The 24,579-nt window shown below is 44.8% G+C and overlaps 1 protein-coding gene across 4 annotated transcripts in view; it reads left to right on the top strand.

Moving 5' to 3' along the window:
• IGF1R (insulin like growth factor 1 receptor) overlaps positions 1-24,579 on the top strand; it is a 310,074-nt gene that overhangs the window by 236,532 nt on the left and 48,963 nt on the right. For all 4 annotated transcript variants that reach the window (XR_016392019.1, XM_089906878.1, XM_089906879.1 and 1 more), the window contains 4 exons: positions 6,523-6,835; positions 10,602-10,750; positions 13,475-13,619; positions 22,464-22,678. Coding sequence is in view for 3 of the 4 variants with exons in the window: in XM_089906878.1 (XP_089763004.1) it covers positions 6,523-6,835; positions 10,602-10,750; positions 13,475-13,619; positions 22,464-22,678 (822 nt within the window). In the remaining variant the exon portion in view is untranslated. The remainder of the gene's footprint in view (positions 1-6,522; positions 6,836-10,601; positions 10,751-13,474; positions 13,620-22,463; positions 22,679-24,579) is intronic.

Raw genomic sequence — 24,579 nt, 5'->3', positions numbered from 1 at the left:
CGAACAGAACCAATCTCTCTCTACCCCTGCTGGGGGAAAAAAAAAGTAATTCACCACATTAATCTGCCTGCTTTTCCCCATCTGTGCTGCTGCCCCCTTAGTCTGGGCCGCTGTCGGTGCTCGCAGAGATGGCGACCGTGGCCCTGCGGGTCATCCTTCCATTCTCTTTTCCACTTAGCAGCCAGAGTGAGCCTTCTAAAATGCATATCTACTCATGTGACTCCCTGTTTAAAATCCTCAGACAGCATCTCTTTTCTCTTAAGAATGTGCCAAACTCCTATCTTGTGGCTCTCTGCCTCCGTCTACCCATCTTTCCTCCCAATCTCCCCCACCCACCCAGGTCCCAAAGCCTGGGTCCTGCAGTCATGCCAAGTCTGGTTCTCTGACCCTCGCTCCCCATCAGCCCTGCCATCACCCCCATGCACCTGCTAGCTCCTACTGGCCTTTCAAGCCGGGTTCTGGTGGTCCCTTCCCCTGGGAAGCCCTCCTTACTGGCCCTTTGCTTGCCCCTCATATTCCCACTGCTTGTCCTCAGGGGCTGGGCTGTCTCACCTGCTGAGCCTGCAGAACTGGGCCTAGGGCCTGGCTGATGTATTTAATAGTCAAAGGAGCCTTTCTCATCCTTAGCTGTGGCTCAGTGCTCTCTGGAGGAGAATGCCGACAGCCTTGGGTAGATTTCTGGCTGTGCTTGGGGGGTGGGGGGCTGCTGTGAGTTCAGTTGGCCCTGCTGGGGTTTCCCTCCCCTCTCCTCCCCCACACCCCACAGTGTCCGATGGAATCAGTTTCTCTCCTGGCTGGGCAAGAAAACCACAAAATCTCTCTGGACCACATGTCTCTCTGATGTACTTGGGAAGTCAAAGTGTGCTTTCCTGGAGTTAGCAGCAGTTCACCTTAATGCATAGTGATGCCTGTCTCTTAGGAAAGGTACCCTCTTTTTATATGGAACAGTGGTGTGTCCCTTAGGGTACCCGGAAATACCTGAGAGGACCCTATACCAGTCTGTATTTTGATTCAGAAACTTGACCTTATTTCAACATCCATGAACTGGTTCTATCCTTTAGAAATTATTTGGGATGTGTAAAATACATAGCTAGTGGGAAGCAGCCGCATAGCACAGGGAGATCAGCTCGGTGCTTTGTGACCACCTAGAGGGGTGGGGTAGGGAGGGTCGGGGGGGGAGGGAGACTCAAGAGGGAGGAGATACGGGGATATATGTATACGTATAGCTGATTCACTTTGTTATACAGCAGAAACTAACACAACATTGTAAAGCAATTGTACTCCAATAAAGATGTTTAAAAATAAAAAAGAAATTATTTGGTGTAGAATGTTTGTGTTTTTTGAAGTTGTGTGGCTAAGTGGCCCCTTTTCCATTTTTTGTTCCGTGTGAAGAGGATGAGTTCTCCATCTTCTCTTCCAAAATATGCTTTTAAAAATAGTTCTCTGAGGTAAAGATTGTTAAAGAGCTTATTGGCAAGTACAGAAAGAAAGGTTTTTAAAATCCCTAGAAAGAATTTAATAAATATAAGGACTCAGGGAAGGAGGAAGAGAGTTAAAGGTTGATGTATGTGACTTTTTTTTTGCTGTCCCCCAAAATGAAGAAAATGAGCTTTTAAATGCAGTGCCTCATTTTTATGGGATTGTGACCCTGAATGAATCCTTTTAGTGTAGATGTGGGACCTGTCGTTAGCTTTTCCAACAGTTTACATAGGCGTTTGTTGTTATTTTTGGTCATTGTAAAAATTCCAATGAATAGAAAGATCTCATGGGCAAAATCAATTTGCTTTCCCCGCTGTGTATTTGTTAATTTATAGCACCTTCCGTTTTCCTTTTATTTTTAAAAAGTAGAAATGCCTTTCATCATGCTAGGTGTGCTCCTTATTCATGGAAGCCAGGGAAGAAGTTCCCTTCCTTTCTCCCTTAGCTCTGTAATTGGAAATTTGGTAACTGTACTAAATTTTAAGCTTTGGCACTCGTGTGAAGCAGCCATCCGTCTGCTGGCGAGACACACTGCCCGGGGCTTTTCAAGAAATCCCTTAATAGTCCTGAACACTAATAATATTTATATACATTGAGATGAGGCAAAATTTACAGCGGGCTTCTGGGGCTGGCTCCAGGACTCTCTAATCCTGAACTTCCGCCGGCTCCCCTGCCTCCCTCCCAGAGTCCTCTCAGGTGGTGCTGCAGCCAGGGGAACACTGGCTTCCATCCCTGGGGTTTGTCCTCCAGCAAATAGTCACCTTTCTCTCCCTCTCCCCATCACACTCCTTTTTTTATTCCCCCAAAGCATTTGATACATGTTTGTGTACAGTTGCATCATGTGATGTAGAAGATTTGTGATCTTGATTTGTGATCCCTTTAAGAGGAATTGTTCCATCTTTAAAGAATAGGATTTTACCTAATTTAAGCTTTACTGAAATTCCTTCTGAAGTAGCTCCCATTGCTGAAACAAAACCCTAATTCCCTAGCCTGTGTGCTGCTTATTGCAAGAACTGACTGACGGTGCAATTCTAGTAATACACCTCGGGAGGGGGCGGTGGGGGGGGCGGTTTGCAATGGACCACTGCCCAGAGATGCAGTTTCAGTGGAATGGGGAATGGAATGCAAAACATATCTACAGATACTTTGTCAGGTTTTTTTTTTTTCTTTTTCCTACTGGAAATGCCCAACATTTATGTTTGAATCTAAGCAAGTGCACAGGGGCATTTTTCTGTTATTTTAAATGCTCTTAGTTTTTAATACTACATTAATAGCTTTTTAATATTGGTGTCTGCTACTTGTCATTTTATATAGCATTTTATTTAAATTGTAAGCAAGGAAAGAAGGGTTTTACAAGTAAATATTGTTCCCAGTTAGTCTCTGATGATGATCGTAAGATTCTTAATCAATTTTCCTTCCTCCAAACACAAAGCCTGGTGGTGGCTGATGGCTGATGAGCAGCTCCGGGGACTTCAGTGCTCTGAATGGGGTGTGTGCTCAATCGGCAGGTTTGTGCTGTGACACCGTGAGCATGGTTTCTACAGCTAGTTTCACTTTAACTATGTGAACCTCACAGATCTATTATATAACATGAACTTTGTAGGGACAGCATAACATTTCTCCTCTGGCTTCATCCCTCTTCTTTTAGCTCTGCCCCCTCTGGTCATCATAACCCTCTGTGTTGCTGCCAGATGACCTTTCAAATATGAAAATTAGACCACATCACTCTCCTGCCCAAAAGCTTTGTGATGCCCATTATCCACCAAAGAGCCTAAACCCCTCAGACAGGCCTACAATGCTTCTTTGAGCTGCCCCCCTCCTCTCTCCCAGCATCACCTGTTACTGGACCCCTGCCATCTTCACGAGCACCCAGTTCTCCCACCACAGCAACTCAGTTGCTTTTACACACATTTACATGTGATTTCATCTGTGTTATTCTTATCCTCCTCAGCTTTCAGCTTTCAGTTCCAGCCTCCACGCCTCTGTGAAGCCTTCCCGGGAACCCAGGTTCCCTGGGCAGGCTGTACACCACTACACACTCCTGTTCGTACCTGGTGTATTGTCCATCTCTTAAGAACAGGGTCTGGCACACAGGTGCAGTGCACATTCAATAAATAGTTGCTAAATGGATGATTAAATGAAGGATAGGCGGGCTTAAGTTCTCTTGTTTTTAGTTTAAAAACTTGAACTTAAGGGTTTGCAATTTTATTGTTTCTTTAGATCTTGGGCATTGAAGTTACTTCTGTAATGGATATATTTGAACTTAAACAGTCATTTAATCTATGTGATTATTAGATTAAGTGTGAGACTTGAGAGTGAAGTGTGTGTGGTGTGTGTGTGTGCATTTACTGCAAATACACTAAGCTTGTACATTCAAATTGGTGTTACCAACTTCAGGATGATCCCCTTGGTAGACTGTATATGTATCCCAACATTGTAGGACCTCCTACAACAATGTACCTTTTTGGCGTGACTAGAGATCTTTACTCCTTGTAATCTGTTGGGTAGATTAGTTTTTGGAAACAGGCAGAAGTCATTGAGAGGCAATTCTGGTAAACAAAAATGACATAGACCAACAGGAACAGTCTTCTTCTTTGCTTATGTTATACATTGGCTCTGAAGACACTTCTCAGTTGGGATTCGTTCAGTTGCATCTAATAAACAGCAGGTGCTTAAACAAGGCACAAGTTTATTTCTTATTCATGTAAAGAAATCTAGAGGTAAGCAGTCCAGGGTTAGCCTACTGGCTACACAGTCATAAAGGACCAAGTTCCTTTTATCATGCTCCACTGTTCTTTTTAATAGATTTTAATGAGTTGTTTTATTTATTTATGGCTGCTTTGGGTCTTCATTGCTGCATGTGGGCTTTCTCTAGTTGCGGCAAGTGGGGGCTACTCTTTGTTGTGGTGCGTGGGCTTCTCATTGTGGTGGCTTCTCTTGTTGCAGAGCATGGGCTCTAGGCGCATGGGCTTCAGTAGTTTTGGTACGTGGGCTCAGTCGTTGTGGCTCGCGGGCTCAGTAGTTGTGGCACACGGGCTTAGTTTCTCCACGGCATGTGGGATCTTCCTGGACCAGGGCTCGAACCCGTGTCCCCTGCATTGGCAGGCAGATTCTTAACCACTGCACCACCAGGGAAGACCCTCCACTGTTCTTAATGTGTCACCTCATGGCCCAAGATGGCTGCTTGAGCTTCAGGCATTACACCTGCATTCCAGCCAGCAATGAGGAGGAAAGATGTACCCCCTCTGCTTTAAGGACTCTTCTGGGAAGTTCCACCCCAAAAGTTCTGCCTAGAACTTAGGTCACTTCTAGCTACAAGAGAGGCTGGGAGATATAATATGTAACCGGGTGGCAAAATGCCCAATTAAAAATCAAGGTTTTATTACCAAAATAGATAAGAATAAATAATAGAAGGCCACCTATTTGTCTCAGCCAAAAATGATGATCAGATAAGAAACTTGCAAAATTATTTTAAGCCTGACAGTATCATGAGAATTTGTCTGTTTCTTCTGAGGTGATAGTATTCATTTGAATGTCCAGGTTCTGATACCTGTTTTTAAATGCACCTCTTGGCAGTAAAATAGGGTACTCCTCCATGCAGCTAGTGGATGTGTAAATTGGTACCAACTTCCCAGAGGACAGTTTGACCCAGCAAGGCTAACTCTGGAAATTGATTCTACTGAAATAATTAAGAATTCTCATGAAGATTGAGTGCTCATTGTACTAATAAAATGTTGGCAATAAATGAAATGTCTAATAGTAGGAGACTGATTATAACTTACGATACACTGTGTTATGGCATGCGACGCAGCTGTTAAATTATTGTCGAATTCACAGTATGTTATGCCAAAAAATGCTTTCAGAATGACTTGATCCTTTTTTATAGATATTTATATGTGCATGCACATGCGTAGGAAATGATCTGGGAGGGTCTCCATGGAGGTACTGATAAGATGACATTGTGATCAAGCGGACTAGATATTCTATGTATTTTCTTATCTATGATCTCTGATTTTTTCATCTTTTTTTATTATAAAGAAAATAATAGAATCTTCACTAAATAATGCATGTCAGAGTCAATAATATACATATTTAAATAATTTTCTGTTGTTTTCCAACTCAAGGAAAAAGTAGGAAGCATATAATGCAAACCAGATTTCATATTTTGTTGACTTACACTTCACTGGCTAGTAAGGCGAACAGCCCCTAGAGTGTGATCCTTACAGCATTGTTATGGAAATAAATGCCAGCTCATCTATTTGGGACAAAAACTGTGGCTCTCATGTTTTTAGACACTGCTTTCACTTAACTTTAGCATAGAGGGAGTCAGAGTAGATAGTTTATAATATCCTATGGTCCTCTGGGATCGAGATACTGCCCACCCACCCACTTTCTTATATTTGAGAATTACCATCAGACATGGGGACTTCTCTGTGATATATTAGGTTGAGATATCATTGCTTATTTGGGGTAAGACCTTTGATATGATACAGGCATGCACAAACTTTTATAAAGCTATTTTGTCAGCCTGAATGGTATCATCTTTAGCATATTCTAGTTTAACCATTTCAAAAATAAATGAGCATTTCTGCACACTAAGGCTTTTCAAGATATTTCAATAAGGAACATATGCAAAATGCAGATTAAGTAGCACATATAATGCCTTCTAAGGTAATAATAAACTGTATTGTCCACATAGGGCTTCCACGGTGTCACGCATGCCACAGGTAACCTTTCAAGATGGGTATTATTACCCCATTCTGTAGATGAGAAGAGAGGATCAAGGTCAAAGATGGTAAGGACTCCTCCAAGACCAAACATAGTCAAATAGGAGAGGCTAGATATTAAACCCTGCTCGCCTGACTCCAAACGCAGAGTATTTGCTCCCTGCCTTAATGAAATTCTCAATATGTAATACTGTTGATTCAAGTCCAATGCCCAGTGACGTTCCATTTGGGGATCGCGTTGTGGTTGATGGGTTGGATTGTGCCGGGGGAGCGATCTGGCTCTCAGCCAGCCTCACACCCTGCCTGTCACCCACAGTGTGCCCGAGCACGTGCGGGAAGCGGGCGTGCACGGAGAACCACGAGTGCTGCCACCCCGAGTGCCTGGGCAGCTGCAGCGCGCCCGACAACGACACGGCCTGCGTGGCCTGCCGCCACTACTACTATGCCGGTGTCTGTGTGCCCAGCTGCCCGCCCAACACCTACCGCTTCGAGGGCTGGCGTTGTGTGGACCGTGACTTCTGCGCCAACATCCCCAACGCTGAGAGCAGCGATTCCGAGGGCTTCGTGATCCACGACGGCGAGTGCATGCAGGAGTGCCCGTCGGGCTTCATCCGCAACGGCAGCCAGAGGTCAGTGTTGGGGCCCGGGGGGCAGAAAGGTTGGTGCTGCCAGTGGCTCCATCCGGGTGGGACCGTGGGGAGGTTAAGGGAGAGGGGCCACCGCAGAGGGCTGGTATAACTTCAGTTTATGATGACTCTAAGAGCAATGGGGAGTTTTTTTGGTTTGAAAGCCTACTGCCTGGCCGTTTGGAATTAAGTACCTGATTTGCGGGCTCAGGTCCCCGGAGGTCACTGACCCCCTGTGCACATGCAGGGCTGCCACCCCCAGCAGCAGGCCGGTGGGGGAGACTGTAGGTTGAGGTTTTCTCACCCTCAATGCTACTCAACACTAGACCAGTGAAGGCTTTGGGAGTGCGGGAAGGAAGACACGGCAAGCCCACCAGCATCCTTAAGGCAGTGAGCAGGCCTCCAAAGTCTCTTAGCACTGGCTCCCGTCCTGCCTGAACTAGCTGCCGCTAAGAGCAAGCAGTTTGTTCCATCAGCACCTCCTACACACACACGTACCCTTCACCCTCCCTCAGTTTTCTCTGTCTCTCTCATTTTGCTTCCTGAACATTGAGACTTCTCTTGGGAAGCAAAGAAGTTCCTTACGGCAAACAGCATCCCTCTCATGCATGCCAACTGGACTTCTGTGAATTTGTCATTGGTTTTAAGTTTTTGAAAAAGCAATGCCAGAATTGTTACAAAATATAGGACTATAACCCTGGAAGCAAGAGAAGACTAGAGATTTGGGGATGCTGTTTCCTCCTCTGGAGCAGAGCAGAGAACTCTTAGGAGAGAGTAATTCTGTTGTAATGGACTAAATGCCTACTTCGTGATTAGCACCAGAGGATCCTTACGTTTCGAGGTTCTTCAAAATAAAACTATTCTACAAATATAAAATACCATTGGAAAAGGAAACATTCATTTTGAGTATAACGTGTAACTTCCCTTCTGTTTGCTGCCTTCTGTTTCTGCAAACCTCATCAAGCAAGTCTTGGTAAAGGGGAATCTGTTTCTGGTGTAATATTTGGAGATGTTGCTCCTTCCATAGGCTTAACTTCAAATCAGAGGTAAAGCTCACATTATTTCATAAAATTAAATGTAGAGCTTTCTACCTGTCATCATTTCTGTAACGGTTATTATAGTAAAAGTTACTTTAAATACTTTAAAATGGTAAATGTGCCAGGGATGCCAGTGAACTGGAGAGTATGCATATTCCACCCAAAATAAGTATGCCACATTTTACTCACATTTTATTGGCAGCCCTAGAACTTAAAAAGGCTTTGCCAGTACCCTGGGCAGTGCCTGGAACCCAGTTAAGGCTCAGCCACAGTTCCTCCCCAGGGGTGGGGGCGAAGATGAGGCAGCTGGTGCATGGCCTTGGGTCATAACTTCTTTGCCTTTCGGGTGAGTTTCCTGTGGTGTCTGGAGGCATTCAGTCATCTGCAGCTGCCAGAGTAGCGGGCAAAGTGGGATGTGCTGTGCACTGTGACAGTTTCTTCTACTGTAATTCATTTTTCAAAGAATTGAGCTGTTATTTTTCCTACCAATGCTTACAGTCTGTTCAAAGCTACAGATCTCCCTTTTACACTTTAAAATAAAATGCCGTCAAGAACTAATAAATCCCCCTCTCAGGGCTATTTAAGGGCTATTTGACCCTTACTTTAAAATATTTATTTTTTAATACTGTGTATACCAGAATGGATTTGAGGACGCTTAAACTATCAACGTGTAATCAGAGCACTTTCTTAGAAAAACATTTTTTTTTAAGTGCTGGATGATTCCTAGACATTTTAAGAAAGGTGTTTGGTTCAGAAATTGCTATTTGAATAAAATGTCAGGGGGAACTAAACATACACTTAACCTACAACCCAGAAGTTACACTCCTGAACATTTATCACAGAGAAATGAAAACTTAGGTTCCCACAAAAACAGGTACACAGTTATTTGTAGCAGCTTCATTTGTAACAGCCAAAAACTGGAAACAGCACAGATGCTCCACAATAGGTAAACGGCTAAGCAAACCGTGATCCATCACACCATGGAATATCAATCAACAATATAAAGAAACAAACCATTCAAACACACACAGCATGGATGGATCTCAAGGACATTATGCTGTGTGAAAAAAGCCAATCTCACAAGGTCACACACCATATGATTGCATTTATATAACATTCTCAAAATAACAACATAATAGAGATGGAGAATAGATCAGTGGTTGCCATGAGTTAGAGATGTGGGGGCAGGGTGACTGTACAGATAGCACAAGGGAGATGTTTGTGGTGATGGGCTAGCTGGTTATGGTGATTACACAGGTGATAAGATGACATGTAAGTATATGCAGGCATTGTACCTGTGTTAGTTTCCTGGTGTTGATATTGCTTTATCATTATGTAAGATGCAACCATTGGGGGAACCAGGTGAAGGGTACTCAGAACCTTTCTGTACTATTTTTGCAACTTTCTGTGTGTCTGTAATTATTTCAAAATAAAAAGTGTTTAAAAAGGGAGGTGGGGCATTATCTGGCTTGTAGGTAAATTAGAAGCAATAAAAGACCAACAAAGAGTACTGAAGAAAAGCTGCTACCTACTCTAGAAGTGAGCATGTTGAGTGTGATGTTAGAGAAGGGAGAAACCTCCGTTGCTATGGTTGGCCCAGTTCCTTTGGAAACCTTGCCTCCTGTTCTCCCAATATGAAATAAGAAAACAGTAGGGAAATTTTATTTATCTATAAGCTTTTAAACAAAACCCTTCATCTTTGCCTTAAATATGCAGTAAGGTTCGGGGTGGGGGTACTTAATGCTAAGAGCTATAACTTACACTGTTTCCTTGACTGTTTTTCACTTCATGAAGTTTGAACGATCATTCAAGAACCATCATGTAAATATAGTGGCTCTCCAATTCAACGTCCTATTACACACACATCCCATAATGTTGTATCATTTATTTGTTTGGAAATTGACCCAACTTTCTGTGGTTCAGCAGCTGGATTAGTGTTTTGTCCACTGTTTCCTAAATAAGGGTAGGTAAGCAGGAAAAGTGCCAGCGTCACTCACTGGTCCCTGACTGTTGGTGGTTTGTGGCATGTTCAAGATTGCATGTGAAATAGGAGCTTATTACAAAGTAATGGAAGTTCCTTGTTTTTATTGTGTATGCAGCGAAAACAACACTTGGATCAATTTACAAGTTTCTGCCAAACACTGTCAAGAAATTATTTCAGTTGTGCTTTAGCAAGAAAATAATGGATCTGTGCTATAGCACATGCCTTTTGGAATCCCTCATTGGACTTTGCTGGACCGCTGGCTGCAGGAGTTAGATTCCCGTTAGTGGCAGAGACTCTGCCGTCCCTTTGCTGTCCCTGTCCACTCTCCCCGTGCCTCCTCCAGGGTGTGCCAGCAGGGGCCACAACATCAGAGAACAGTTCTGTTCTTCTTGAGAACCCCAGGTGCTTTCTTTCTGCAAAGCTGTTTCTCCCACATGGGACCAGCTGGCTCACCAGTCCCAGCCTATGATACACACATGCCTCAAGGGTGTATCATGTGTTTTGTCTGGAAACAGGCAGCATGCTTTTCCTTTGTAGGCAGTTTCTCCTTTTGGTTGCAATTTGAGTGGCTTATCCTGGGTAGGCTTGGGGATAAGAAACAGTGTGACCACTTGAATGCTTCCACCAGTTGCTTTTTGTAATGTGGACTGTAAAGACACCTAGAATAAAAGCATATCTTTATGATTTTTTTTTAATGCAAGAAGACAGACTCAGCTCTCTGTGTTTTGGGTTGGTTTATTTTCAACAGCATGTACTGCATCCCTTGCGAAGGCCCTTGTCCCAAAGTGTGTGAGGAAGAGAAAAAGACAAAGACCATTGATTCTGTCACTTCTGCTCAGATGCTCCAAGGATGCACCATTTTCAAGGGCAATCTACTCATTAATATCCGGCGCGGCAGTAAGTACTCCATCTCCCTGGAAGAGAGGGCCAGATCTCTTGGTTTTCTTTTGTTGATGCTTTTCCTACTCATCCATGACTCACAACTAAAATATGGGCCTAGAAAAACAACATGGTGCGTAAGCCTCATGCTCAATGCCCCTCCTTTGAGTTTCCCTTAAAGATAAAAAACAGATTGAAAGGCCGTCTGATTTTTAGCCATTGGCACAGCATTTATTTCTTCAGAGGGTCATCCCTCATCTTTCTTAAGTCACATCTTACGCAGGATACACACATCCCGACACGTACAAACCCCAGAAGAGACCGATGGATCAAAGATGTGACTCAGCAGTCCCCAGCCAGAGCCAAGTCCACAGAGCTTTAAGTCCAGAGTCTTGGTTACTTGGATATATTGAAGATACTGAGCAAGGGAAGAGTTTAATGATATCATTTTAAAATTTTATTCAGTCCAAAAGTGGCCAATCTCCAAATTTATTTCTAAGAACCAAAAGACATAAAAGTATATGTATGTCATCATGCATTTAAAGCTTCGATCTCACCCTCCACAGGATCCCCATTATTTGCAGTAGATGGCGTTCCTGGTAATTGCATTTGTGTGAAGCATTTCCTATTGACTTATTTGGTGATACTTTCAGTTCTGATCTGTAATTGACAAGGGCTTCTAGTAACGGTGCCTTAAGTTCTCCACCACTGGAACCACTTGGTGAAGGTACTGATAATTTTGTCAGCTAGGAGAAATATAATAAGAAGGAGTTGAGGTTGAAAGGAATTTTTTTCTAAATCCTTTTGTGAAGAAGTTTTTTTCTTTTTTTTTTATAGTCTGAGAGGCAAAAATGTCCTATTTATTCTGCGCATTTACTTTTCCTTAATACTATTTGTACAATAAGTGAGCTCTATTCTTATGGTTTAGAGATGGCAGCAACAAGTTTTCTGCTTAGTTCTTTTGAATTTTTGGATAGCCCTTGATTTTCACAACACCTTTCACTCCTCTACAACAGAGATAACTTTGTTTCCACACAGCTAGAATTTTCTTGCTTTCATGGTATTCTGCAGTTTTATTCTTTTTGCACTTACTAGATTTCTTAATTTTTAAAAAAGATTTCCTCATTCCCTAGAACATATCCTTTAAATGGCTAACCCTTCTTTTTTTCTTATATTCCTATCCTCAAGATAAAAATGTAATCCATGAATTAAATCCATGGAGAAGTATAATTTGAGAAGGAATTGGTACATATTTGTGCATGATGATGAAATGTGTCTTCCAGTTTATAGCCACCACAGGAAATCGGTTAGACATCTAATTGGAAAGGTCCTTCCTCAGCCTTACTAGAAGGCATGAGTCCTGCCCCACATTTATTTATTTATTTATTTTTAAAATAAATCTTTCAGATTTTGACCGTGAGGATTTTTTTAAATTTTATTTTATTTATTTATTGGCTGTGTTGGGTCTTTGTTGTGGTGCGCAGGCTTTTCTCATTGCAGTGGCTTCTCTTGTTGTGGAGCGTGGGCTCTAGGCACATGGGCTTCAGTAGTCATGGCACGCAGCCTCAGTAGTTGTGGCTCACGGGCTCTAGAGTGCAGGCTCAGTAGTTGTGGTGCACGGGCTTAGTTGCTCTGTGGCACGTGGGATCTTCCCGGACCAGGGCTTGAATCCATGTCCCCTGCATTGGCAGGTGGATTCTTAACCACTGCACCACCAGGGAAGTCCCCCGCCCCACATTTAAAATTCATGATCTTTTCCTTGAAACATCAACTGCAGGCAACCGCTAGTCTTTACAACTTGAATTTCTCCTTCATTTCTCTTGGAAAACCATCAAGCTGTCCATAAATGTAGGGTGTTACCCTGGAGGACAGTACACTTATTCTTTGATGTTTATCAATTGAAAGCAAAAGAGAACCTTTTATTAAGTAAGCCTTCACAAATCATACACAGTAAAATTCTGTTAGTTGAACCACACCCAATTCATTATAGTATGTGTTATAATTTTGGCCTAAGTTGAAGTTTATGTTTTTTATTCACTATGAGAAAAAAATAGGCTACAAAATTAAAGGAAATACACTGTTTATACATCTTGTCATTTTTACACATCTATTAGCAACGATGTTCCCAACTATTTTATATGTGTGAGAGTTATGAATGTGCATTGTAGAAAACGTAGAAGCATAGAAATGAATTTTTTTAAATTACCTGCCGATAACCATTGTTAACGTTTTGGTGCATTTTCTTCCAGTCTTAGTAAGATGGAAGCTTTAAATATAGATCCCTGTATCTTAGGAACTAGAAATGTGGCAAAAGCAGTTCCTAATGAGACCGAGGAAATGTTGTTTATTTAGTCATGCCCTTGTACTTTGGAGGCAGCACTGTCTGTTGACAGAGTATATTAAAGAAGTTCCCTAGATGTGCCCGCATTTGCTAATTGGCAGTCTGGTGTTTATGATACTACATTCTGTTAATCAGCCTGGGAGCTGCAGTACCCAGCCTTCTAGAAACTCCCCTTCCCTGGCCTTGGGGGCCCCATCCCAGGCGAGGGTGTTGAAAGCCAAGCTTAGGGAAACGCACTTTTGACAAGGGACAAGGGTCCTGTGAAGCCCGAGCACCTCAGTGGCACCATGAAAACAAGGCCCGCACTGAATTGCTCTCCACACTTGTTTGCGAGAAACCAAGTGTGTCCGCCCCGCTCACGCTTAGTGAATGCTCAGTAACATGGCCCCCCCTTACCGTAGACAACATCGCTTCGGAACTGGAGAACTTCATGGGACTCATCGAGATCGTGACGGGCTACGTGAAGATCCGCCACTCCCATGCCTTGGTCTCCTTGTCCTTCCTGAAGAACCTTCGCCAGATCCTAGGAGAGGAGCAACTAGAGGGGTAAGTGCTCCAAATTTCACAAGCTGACATTCTCCCACCACAGAGTAAGCAGCCTGCATTTTAAAGTTCTGTGTTTCTAAGGGAAGAGCTCTTTCTCATTAAAAAGAAGAAGTGAAAATGACAGCAGTGCGGGCGCCCTGAGTGAGGACCCACCTCCTCACATGGGGTCTCGTGTAGTCACAATTCTCCGTCCTCAGGACTGGGTTGTGACCCATCCAGGGTTACGTGTCTGACTGTGGCCAGCAAAGCAGCAGATGGGGCTGCAGTAGGGGCTGTTTCTGCCAAAAGCACCGGGAGTGGGTCTGAAGTGCTTACCTCTCCATGAAATCATCATTTATGGGTCCCTTATCTGCCTCAGGGTGCTGTAGTCCACTACGTAAAAGCCATTCCATCTTTTCAGATGTATTAGAACATCAGAGATTTGGAGGCATATGAACAGTTCATTTTGTTACAAAGAAATCTTGATTCACAGAATTGTTTCTATTGATCAGCTTGTAGGATTTGTGCTACTCATAGAATTTTTGTCTTCTGCAGAGACGTGCTTTGTGATAAGGGTTTTAAACTAGCCGGAGGCCTTTCACCAGAGGAGGAATAAAAGCGGGTGCTTCCTGCACGTGCAATTTCTCTCCAGCACTTAGCCCAGGTGTTCCTTTGCGTACATGCTTCTCTTCACCGACCCCCCCCCCCTTTAAATACAGCTCTTGCCTGGCTTTAAGCTAATGCTTTGAAATAAAAGAAGACATCCATTAATGAGTTAATTCCTTCTAAAGAGAATTTGGGGAAATAATTTAGGAAAGCAAGAGGTGGGAAGGTCATGAGAAAGGTTGTCCTTGCTGATTTATGTGCCCCGACTGGATAAAGTTACCGCATAAGGGTTTCCTTACAGCCTTCCTGCTTTTTCTCAGACTCACTCTTGGTCAGTCTTAAATTCTTAAAATTCCATCATCTGATATAGCTAAAGAGAGAGGGCAGCTCTTCATTCCATCCTTGAAAAGCACACTGTCCTCCCCGCTGGGAACACTGATTCTTTAGAAAAATGTCTTTCTTTTGGCAAATCCAAGGAGGCTGCCACTGTACCCAGCCCAAGTGTCCCAGGTCACCGACATGGCAAACCGAGGCTCTGCCAATTTGAGGTGATGGTGTTACTGTTGGTTGTATTAAATTTTAAAGTGAATTTTAGCACAGTTCTTTTATTTTTTTTCCTCCAAGTAGGTTTGTGTTTCTGGAAACCCTGGTGTTGGTAAGCACTTTTGCTTTGGCGTATTGGTACCTGCAAGTTTTCTTGCTGCTTGAGGATACACATTCTTTTTTTTTTTTTCCAGGCTGACCAAGTGATATACATAGAGGGGAAAGCTAACAGGAGAGTTTAATTCATTTTTATTAGGAATTATTACATGATGTGATTACCTTTCAGTTATGTGTTAACTAAAAGTATTAGGCACTTGAGTGTAGCTGAAAATTAAAGTGTGATTTTTATTTGCAAGAATATTTATGATGTATTTCTCATTATCTGGATCATGTGTAAAACCCAAAGTCCCAGTGGGGTCTTCTTACAGATGTATGTCATTGCTTAGGTGTTTGGGCCACTTCCAAGCTCAGCTAAGCTTCAGCTGCCCTGCTGATACTACTTTAGATGTCAGGGAAGGGCAATGGTGAACCTGCTGCTGGCTAGTAGCCCTTGTAGCTCTGAGGATGCTGGGCTTCTAGCCTTGGATTCCTGCCTGCCATTGTTTGGAGGCTCTCTCTTTAGATAGAGCTTGAGAACCTTGCCTCTCTTGATGGGAGCTGTGTTCTCTGAGCTGCCTTCCTCACCCATGACCAAAAATGTATGGGTCATCCTTGCTTGTGATGAAGACCCCTACTGGCTTTGTATCAGGTGTGACCAGTAGCAACAACTCAATTCTGTATTTCTCAGATGTAGGAAGAGGGTTAGGTCCAGCCCCTTTGCCTACTCCCCTCACTCCTGTAAGAAGGGAAGAGTCACACAGATACAGAGAACAAACTAGTGGTTACCAGTGGGGAGACGGAAGGAGGGAGGGGCAATTTAGGAGTAGGGGATTAAGAGGTACAAACTATTACATATAAAATAAATAAGCTACAAGGATATATTGTACAACACAGGGAACATAGCCGATATTTTATAACTATAAATGGAATATAACCTTTAAAAATTGTGAATCATTATGTGTACACATGAAACTTATATAATATTGTACGTCAACTATACTTCAATAAAAATAAATAAATTTTTTAAAAGAATGCAAAATGAGCTATAAAAAGAGACAGTCTTCTGCTCAAACCTGAAAAAAAAAGGAAAAAAAGTGAAGAGTCAGAGAGAGGAAGAGAAGAAAGGTAGATGATAAATAGATAAATGCCAGCAGTGCCGAGAAGAACTTGCAGAGTGCTACAGGGAAAGAAAAGACACATGCCATGGGCATGAAAAAGAGTCAGGTATCTGATTAAGAAGATCAGACAGGGGACTTGCCTGGCAGTCCAGTGGTTAAGACTTTGCCTTCCAACGCAGGGGGCGCGGCTTCGATCCCTTGTCGGGGAGCCAAGATCCCACATGCCTCCTGGCCAAGAAACCAAAACATAAAACAGAAGCAATATTGTAACAGATTCAATAAAGACTTTAAAAATGGTCCACATCAAAAAAACATTAAAAAAACAAAAACAAAAGAAGAAGAAGATCAGACAGGCTTCTGAGAAGAGGTGGCTTTTGAGATGGGCCTTGGAGGGTTTCCAGAAACAGCAAAAAGCAGAGGGTAAAGAAAGGCATTTCAGGACAGGCGGCAGCAGCAAAGGCAACAAGTTGGGGCATCCTGGGACCTGTTTGGCAAATAATACTGGAGAGGTAGGTGGTATGAGAATTATGTAAGCTGTTATGCACCCAGGTATGGAGGTTATAATTAGGATAGGCAGTGGAACCTTTTCAGGGCTTTTGAGTTACCAGAGTGTCAATAGAACATTTCACTTGAGTGTGCTTTTGGTGTAAGCCAAGATGACTTTTACCCCACGGGTTCCCACACTTTGCTATACATTAGAATCATCTGGGGGCTTTTAAGAAATCCTGATGCCCAAGTTGCACTCTGTCCCAATTCAATCAAAATGTTTGGGGGTGGGATCCAAGCATCATTGCTTTTCAAAAGATTCCCAGGTAATTTCAATGTGCAGCAAAGATTGGAAACCACTATTTTACCCCTTTATTCCTTCTCAGAAGCATATCCCCAAAGCCCTTTGATTTTTTTGCCTAAATATTTTCTTGTCACACTGTTCCTTAAAGTATGATTTTTCTTGTACCTCTCATAACCAATGAGAATGTAAGTAAGTGCTTCCATTTGGTTCAGTGGGAAGAAAGTTTTGTAGCCTTTTGTTCTGGTGGAGAACAGACAAATTTGTAGTACAGAGATCCTTTGTATGTGTTACCCTTAGCTTTCCAAACTGGAACTGAGACCCATCTCCAAATGTCTCCTGAGTAGCCCAGACCACACAGTCAAGTCCAGAGTATGAAATTCAAGAACGTTACCTGGAGTAGACCTCTTAGTCCTCACTCACAGTGAGCTGATTGGGGAATTTGATGTCCAGGCTGGTGACAGACATAGGCAAAATCACATCGGAACAGACAGCAGGGCTGTTGGTCTCTGGAGAAAGGGGCCGGACAACATAGGCAGTCTTCAGTTTGTCCAGAAGAATTCAGATGGCCAAGGCTTCTTTGAGGACATTACTCTGTGTAAGGTGATGTGTTTCTGGAGTGATAACCTTAGACATTAAGAAGATCAAGGTTGGGCTTCCCTGGTGGCGCAGTGGTTGAGAGTCCACCTGCCGATGCACGGGACACGGGTTCGTGTCCCGGTCTGGGAAGATCCCACATGCCGCGGAGCGGCTAGGCCCGTGAGCCATGGCTGCTGAGCCTGCGCGTCTGGAGCCTGTGCTCTGCAACGGGAGAGGCCACAACAGTGAGAGGCCCGCGTACTGCAAAAAAAAAAAAAAAAAAATAGATCAAGGTTGTGCTAATTTGGAAAGAAATGGATTTTGGAATACACATGTACAAGATTCCTATGAAATGGCTAATTTTTAAGCCCTTGAATAAGAAAGAGAATATTTCTGTTCTCTGAAAAAATTCCCTTATTTGAACAACCATATTTTGTGATACATCAGATAAATGAATTAAAATTTCAAATTTGTTGGTGCCACCAAGGATTGTTGCCCTGAAAAGAATAAGAGTAGATGGAGGTGGTGGGTTATAAGAATTGGAATTCTTGGATGCAGTTAGGCATCTCTGCTCATGTTCCCACCACTTGACTTTGCAACACTTTGTGCTTTATTCTGCCTTCTTGCAACTCTAAGATTAGGTTGCAACATGGCTATACTTTAACACTTCTTCCAGACTTCCAAAAAATATACACTCAGACATGTGACTCAGCAGTTCCAGGCTCTACCCCGGTATCTACCCAAGAGAAATGAAAACATGTCCACACAAGACTTGTATGTGATTGCTCATAGCAGTGTTATTCATGATACCAACCCCCCCCACCACCAAAATACCCCACTGGAAACAATCCAAATGTCCATCAGCAGATAAATGGATAAATAAAATGTGGCACAATTACTGCCCAACAATAATGTAGCAACATGAGTGAACCTCAAAAACATTAGGCTAAGTGAAAAAAAGCCAGACACAAAAGGCTACACATTTTGTGATTCCATTAATATGTGCTTTGTAGAAAAGGCAAAACTATGGAGGCAGAAAGCAGATCAGTGAAGAGCTGGGGATGGAATTGGAGCTTGACCACCATCGGGAATGAAGAACTTTGGCGTGACGGAAATGTTCTGAAAATGCATCATGGTGATGGTTAGACACCTGTGTGAATTTACTGAAGCTTCTGGAACTGTACACTTATAATGAGTGAATTTTTTTGGTAGATAAATTATACCTCAGTAAAGCTGTTTTTAAAACCCTCAAAGAGGAAACGTTTTCAGAGTATCTGTTTGGTACCTAGTGCCACTTGAATATAAATTCCCACCCTTGCTGAACCTCCGAGGCTGGTGTAAATATTGAACTTTGGGGGAGATTGGACGTGGTATAAAGCAATTCGTTGCAGACAGGTTGGAGGCAGCATATGTGAAAAGACCAAATCCTGCATCAGTTGCAGATGGCTCGACTGCTAGAGACAAGCCCCCATGTGCCGGGTTCTGATGCCACCGAGGGACCGCCCAAAAGAAGCCATAGTTTTTTCTCTGAGAAATGAAAGGGACTAATGATTTTTTTTTTTTTTCCAATTTGTCAGCAAAGTTTGGAAAGGGGGGAATGTCCCTTCCTGCCCCCATGTTCTGGAGACCCCACCCTCAGCCCCATCTGTCCCAGGTGGGGAGAAGCCAAAGAAGTACCTTGCCTAGAGTTATTGCTTAGTGAGAGTGGAGATGACGCTCCACCCCGATCTTTGGATTCCCACGTGCAGTGGTCCAAGCCCTGGACCCGGGGCTGTCTTCTAAGTACCACTCGAATCCTCAGCACTTTGCCTTCCTTTGCTTCCCCATCCTTCCTGCCCTTCATTCGATTAGGCGGGGAGCTGGTGGTGTTGACAACTCAGAAGTAGGACAACCCTGAGATTGGAGACATAAATAAAACAGTTAGGTGTATAGTATGTGCTGGGCGTTTAGAATATTGATGCAGATAATATATAGATGTCCTCAAGGAGATAACCTCCCACATTGGTCTACATTTTGGCAGATGGGGCCCACCCAAGCATAGAAACAAACATTTTTTGCAACCTTGAAGAGAGCTGGGGCCAGGATACCAATATAGATAAAACCCAGGCACCACGGAGCCTGTGTAAGGGACAGAAGAATAAACAGATAATTTTTTAAAATATGTTTTGAATGTAAAGGCAGTCAGCTTAGAAACAATTAGGAAATCACATTTACAGAATAATTGACTTAAACAGGCATTTCCTTTAGGGAACAATAAAATCTAAGTGTGTATATGTGTGTGTTGAAGATATGCAGACAAGTTTCTGCCTTTTACCGTCTTTTAATCCTCACCTGATCGTGGAAGGAATGTGTGGGCAGCCGGGCCTCCAGCTGGGGTTGGGAAAACAAGAGCAGTATTGACAGGCAGCTCGTGAATGGCTTGATTATCATTGTGTTGAGGGTTTCACTTTTATTTTTCTGTCGCTTACACAAGCTCCATAACGCCCCGGTTTTATTGATATTGGTATCCTGGCTCCAGGCCTTCTCAGTGTTGTAAAAAAATGTTTATGTTTACTGTAAAAAGATAATCTTGCTTTTCAAAGTGATTAGTCACATACACAGAATTTCAGTGTGCCTGCCATTCATTTGTCAAATTCCTGATTTATAATTCATGCTCCCTCCCCTGGGGAGAAGCATGTTTTGTTCAGAAGGTATTTTCCGTGCGGTTATGTTCTCTGCTAGTGAAATTAGTTTACTAAAATAAAAGCCTCGTCCTAGGTTGAGTCAGCAATTTGACCTGGGTAATTGGCCTTTACTCCCAGCCCAGAGCTTTCTGCACCAACAAGGAGATTTTGTCCCCTGTGGCCTACTTGGGAACCTGGGAGCAGCCAGACCCACGGGGTTCGTGTTGATGCCGCAGAGTGTCCTTCAGAGCTGGGAGTATTCCGAGGGCAAGAGTGGCCTATGATAGGAGGCATCTGCCTCCACCTGTGAACCCCTCCTCCGGTTGTATAACTCTGCGGACACCCCTTCTCCCAGCAGCATCACCTGCAGCCTGGCAGTGAGGGAGCAGATGGTGGGGGGGGCACTGTGGACCCCACCTTCCACCTGCCACACCACCCTCCTGCACACATGGCCTTGTGGTACATAGCCCAAGTCTAGATTCCTTTGGACAATGTCTTACATTCCTTTTCCAGCAGATGCTGGGGAGTGAGCTCTTGCTGAAAGGAAAGGATTTGTTGACTTGCCAGTTTTTGTCACCTTGGTGGCCGTGAATGTGTCGAGGCCTCAGGTGGGTTTGTGAGGAGCCTGGCTTGGTTTCTGAGGTGCTGCCTCTGGACTCATTGGCTCATTGCACCCCTGTGTGGGCAGGATCCCCACCCCCAGCACCTGCACCTACGTGACCCGGTGCTCGTGGAGGGGCTGGGCTTCAGGCTGGGGGAGCAGATCCCACCTCAGCTCAGTAACTCCTCCTGGGCCCTTAAAACCGACAGGGAGCTCATATGACACCGTTTGTGCCCCTTGTTGTCCAATAAGTGAGTAAACGGAGGTACAGAAAGCACTGAGTGACCTGCCTGTGGCTGTGCAGCTCATAAATGGCATTGATAGTCCTGGACCCCTGTCTCTGAATGCCTCATGAATTCCCGGGGAAATGTACCGGTGGGCTTCACAGCACTGGAACCATAGCTTTTGCTTTGCTCTCAATGAGTGAGACTCAGGCTGTGGACTGACCGGCGGGTAGAGTCCTGGTAGAGGTCCTGGTCCGGGTGTAAGTGAACCTCACCGGATGCACAGAGGTGCCCAGTGGACACCACCCGGGGCAGAGGAGGTCTCTGGGCTTCTGTCTGGGCTGTCCCGGCTCTGGAAAGAAGGTTGGGATCCTTTCCTTCTCTACTGTTTATGTGTTGGATCCCTGAGTGGGTCCTAGACATAACTCAAAATGTGGCACCAGTTCTTAGACTCAGTTTTGTAGAAGGTGCTTGAGTGAGCCCCAGAAGGAAACAGGCTGGGGGATAGGAGGGGGAGAAGGGTCTGAGTTCTGTGGGGAGCAGACCTGTCAGCACAGAGGACTCAGATGGCATCTGTGACCCTGCCTGCCTGGTTTACCAATGGACCCAGACAGAAAGGACCTGCAAGGCTCTTTCTCCAGACCCCAAGCTGGAGCTGTCTGCTCTCTTGCCTCCCCGGGTATGGGTTTGTCTCTGGGTGGCCAGTGCTAGTGGTTGCCAATGCTGGCTGTCCCCCCACCTCTCCTTCAGAAGCAGCTGGGTCTACTGCTTCTGTGTCCACCCACTGGGAGCAGGACCGATATCTGACTTGGTCGGCTTTGGACCCCCAGCCCCTCGGTGGTGCCCAGGGTCTGTTAGACCAGTGGTTCTCCAAGTGTGGTCCCAGCATCACCTGGGCGCTAGTTAAAAATGCAGATTCTCAGCCCACCCAGACTTCCTAATGAGAAACTCCCGGGGTGGGGCCCAGCCCTCTGAAAATAAGCTTTGTGCACCCTAAACTTGTTGGACATTGAGTTGCAATTGCCTGGATGGGTGGCCTGGGGGAATGCCCATTGGGAGCCATTTATCTTCCCCCACCTTCCCTGAGGACTTCGGCTGAGGCTTTTCAGGGTGGGGTGAATCTGGAGGAGGGAGCTGACCCAGGGTTGGTTCACCCCCGAGTCTGTCTCCCTGTCCCATTCTCTCTCCTACACCGTCATGTGCTGCTGACAGCACGGATGGGATGGGATTTACCCCCAAGGATAATGGCAGATTTTCTACAGCAAATTTGTAAGCTGTTCCGGTTGAGTAGCAGAGCATATCCGTTCTCCCATGGACTGATTTCAAGCTCATTGTACATACTCTGCTTCAGAGAAATAACCAGAGGCATTTCTAGGGAATGATTTGAGTAGCATCCTCCAGTGTGAGAAGCATTATTGTGGGTAGTAGGGGTCATCAAATTAATTAGTGTTTTATCTATTTGATATTGTCCTTGAATCATATTGTTGTTATTGTTAACAGTGACTGTTCTTTCTTAGATACCATTAATAACTACATCTCTTACCCGCAAAGGCAGTGTCTTCTGGAGCCTTGTGGCGAAGAGGCACAGCATGGGGTGTCTGGTGGCAAAGGGCAAGGGTGCTGATGCTGATTTCTGTGCTTCTAGGAATTACTCCTTCTACGTCCTCGACAACCAGAACTTGCAGCAGCTGTGGGACTGGGACCACCGCAACCTGACCATCAAAGCCGGGAAAATGTACTTTGCTTTCAATCCCAAATTGTGTGTCTCTGAGATTTACCGCATGGAGGAAGTGACGGGGACTAAAGGGCGCCAGAGCAAAGGGGACATAAACACCAGGAACAACGGAGAGAGAGCCTCCTGTGAGTGGACCCTCCTCCTATCTACACAGCAGCTTCCATTCGTGGCCCCCTCCTTGTTTCATGTGGGGCCTCCTTAACGAGCACTTTGCTCACACGTGGATATCTTCAAAGGCAGTAGTGGGGCAGATTCACATTTGTAAATTTTCCGTAGCATCTATTTGTGTGTGCTAAACATTTGTAAATGTGTTCTCACTCAGATTTTAAAGAGGTGCTTACAGAATACACAGAGTTAAGTGTCTTTTATGCTCAGGCACACCGTTGGATTATTTTCTAGGGGAGAGCTGGTCCTGTCCAGCCCCGGGAGGGAGCAAACCCGGCCCTCCATCTCTGGAGTGGAGGGGAGGCCAGGGGGCCCCCGTCCCTGACCTGGCCTCCACCTGGTTCCTACCACAACATGAAAGGTGGAGGGAGCCTGCCTCCCTGGATTGATAACTGCTTTTTAAATTTAGAACAATATAATTATAATCTTACACTGGTTATGCGAGTTCTGCTTTAAGGTTTTGCCTCTGAGCGGTGAGTTTCTCACCTAACCCTGTATGTAAAACTGCTTTTAAAAATGGTGTGGTTCTGTGTGGCTGGATCAAGTTATAAAAATAGTCTCTCCACCATCAGCTTTTGATAAGGGACAGGTATTAGAAAAGAATAATCTACGTGATCCAGGGTGATTTGCATGTGCGCTCACGGCGCAAGAGAATCTGCGAAACCGGCAGCATTGGACTTCGTTTTGCTGGCTCTGGATTTACCTGGTAGACACTCGAGTTGCTCAGGAAGAGTTTTAGAGTCGAGAAACCAGACGCAGAGCTGAAGGGCCTTCTCCCTCACGTGCCGCGCCACAGCCCTCACCACATTCCCCGCCCAGACCATAGCAGAAGCGGATGCAGCAGAGTGCTGTCAAAGTGTTTTCCTTAGAGTGGGCCAGTCTGACCTGTCAGGTCATGAATGCAGTAGCCATTTATTTTCCCTTGAAAATGAAATCATGTCTCCTCTCTAAAGAACACTTTAGCAGGAACTGCAACGTTTTTCCCATCTCAATCCATCACGTTTTGCCCCAGAGACTTCTCAGTTTTTAACTGCCTTTAGCCTCTGCTTCACCTGCTGAGGGTGCAGTGGGAGTCGGGCAGACACGGGGGCAAGGACAATTCGTAGGAGAGCTTCGTGTCTCCACGAGGGAGGCAATCATCCGTTCTTCCCGGGTTCTCATCACAGTTTGAATCAGGTCCGGGAGCACGAGGGGGCTCGGGGCAGCATCCCCATCATGCCTCACCAGCAGAGGCTTCCTTCCCACAGAGCGCAGAAGGCTGTTCCAAGTGAAATGGGTCCGATCAGCGCTCAATCCATTCCCCGCTGCGCGTCAGCGCTAGCTGGAGCCGCCAAGGCGTTCTTGTGTCCTTGCACAGGAAGGTGTCGATACCGCGTGCGGACTAAGAAAAGTTCCCCTCTGTGGCACAGCTGCTCTGTAACCTGTCTTTGGTAATTTGACACAAGCGGGCAGATATCCACAACTGCGAGACAGGTGTCGTCATGTCTAAGAAGAGTCCACCCAGCATCAAGGTCCACTCTCACCTTCCCCAGCCCCTTGGGTGGCCCGCATCTTAGGGAAGAGCAGAGACAAGGCCACCTTGCTCCATCCAGAGGTCCTTCTCTTCAGGTTAGGAATCACTCACAGGTTCACGTCCAGGGCCACCAAGTGTACTAAAACAAAGGACCGAGCCCCTTGGAGGCCACGTAGCGCAATGTTTGGGTCCTTAGTAGAAACAATAAAGCCACTGAGAAGTCCAAAAAGGGGCTTTGCAAGTACAGACAGCTTTGGGGGAGAGGGCCATAGTACAGGGCAGGTGACCTCTCAGACACGTGGAGGGAAAGGACATAGATGGGTGTCACTCACGGATGTGCCTCTGCCC

The sequence above is a fragment of the Delphinapterus leucas genome, chromosome 2, assembly GCF_059928025.1.
Source record: "Delphinapterus leucas isolate spDelLeu-1000000601 "Yukka" chromosome 2, BTC_Dleu_Yukka2, whole genome shotgun sequence".
Lineage (NCBI taxonomy): Eukaryota > Metazoa > Chordata > Mammalia > Artiodactyla > Monodontidae > Delphinapterus > Delphinapterus leucas.
This window is presented reverse-complemented; position numbering and strand designations above follow the sequence as displayed.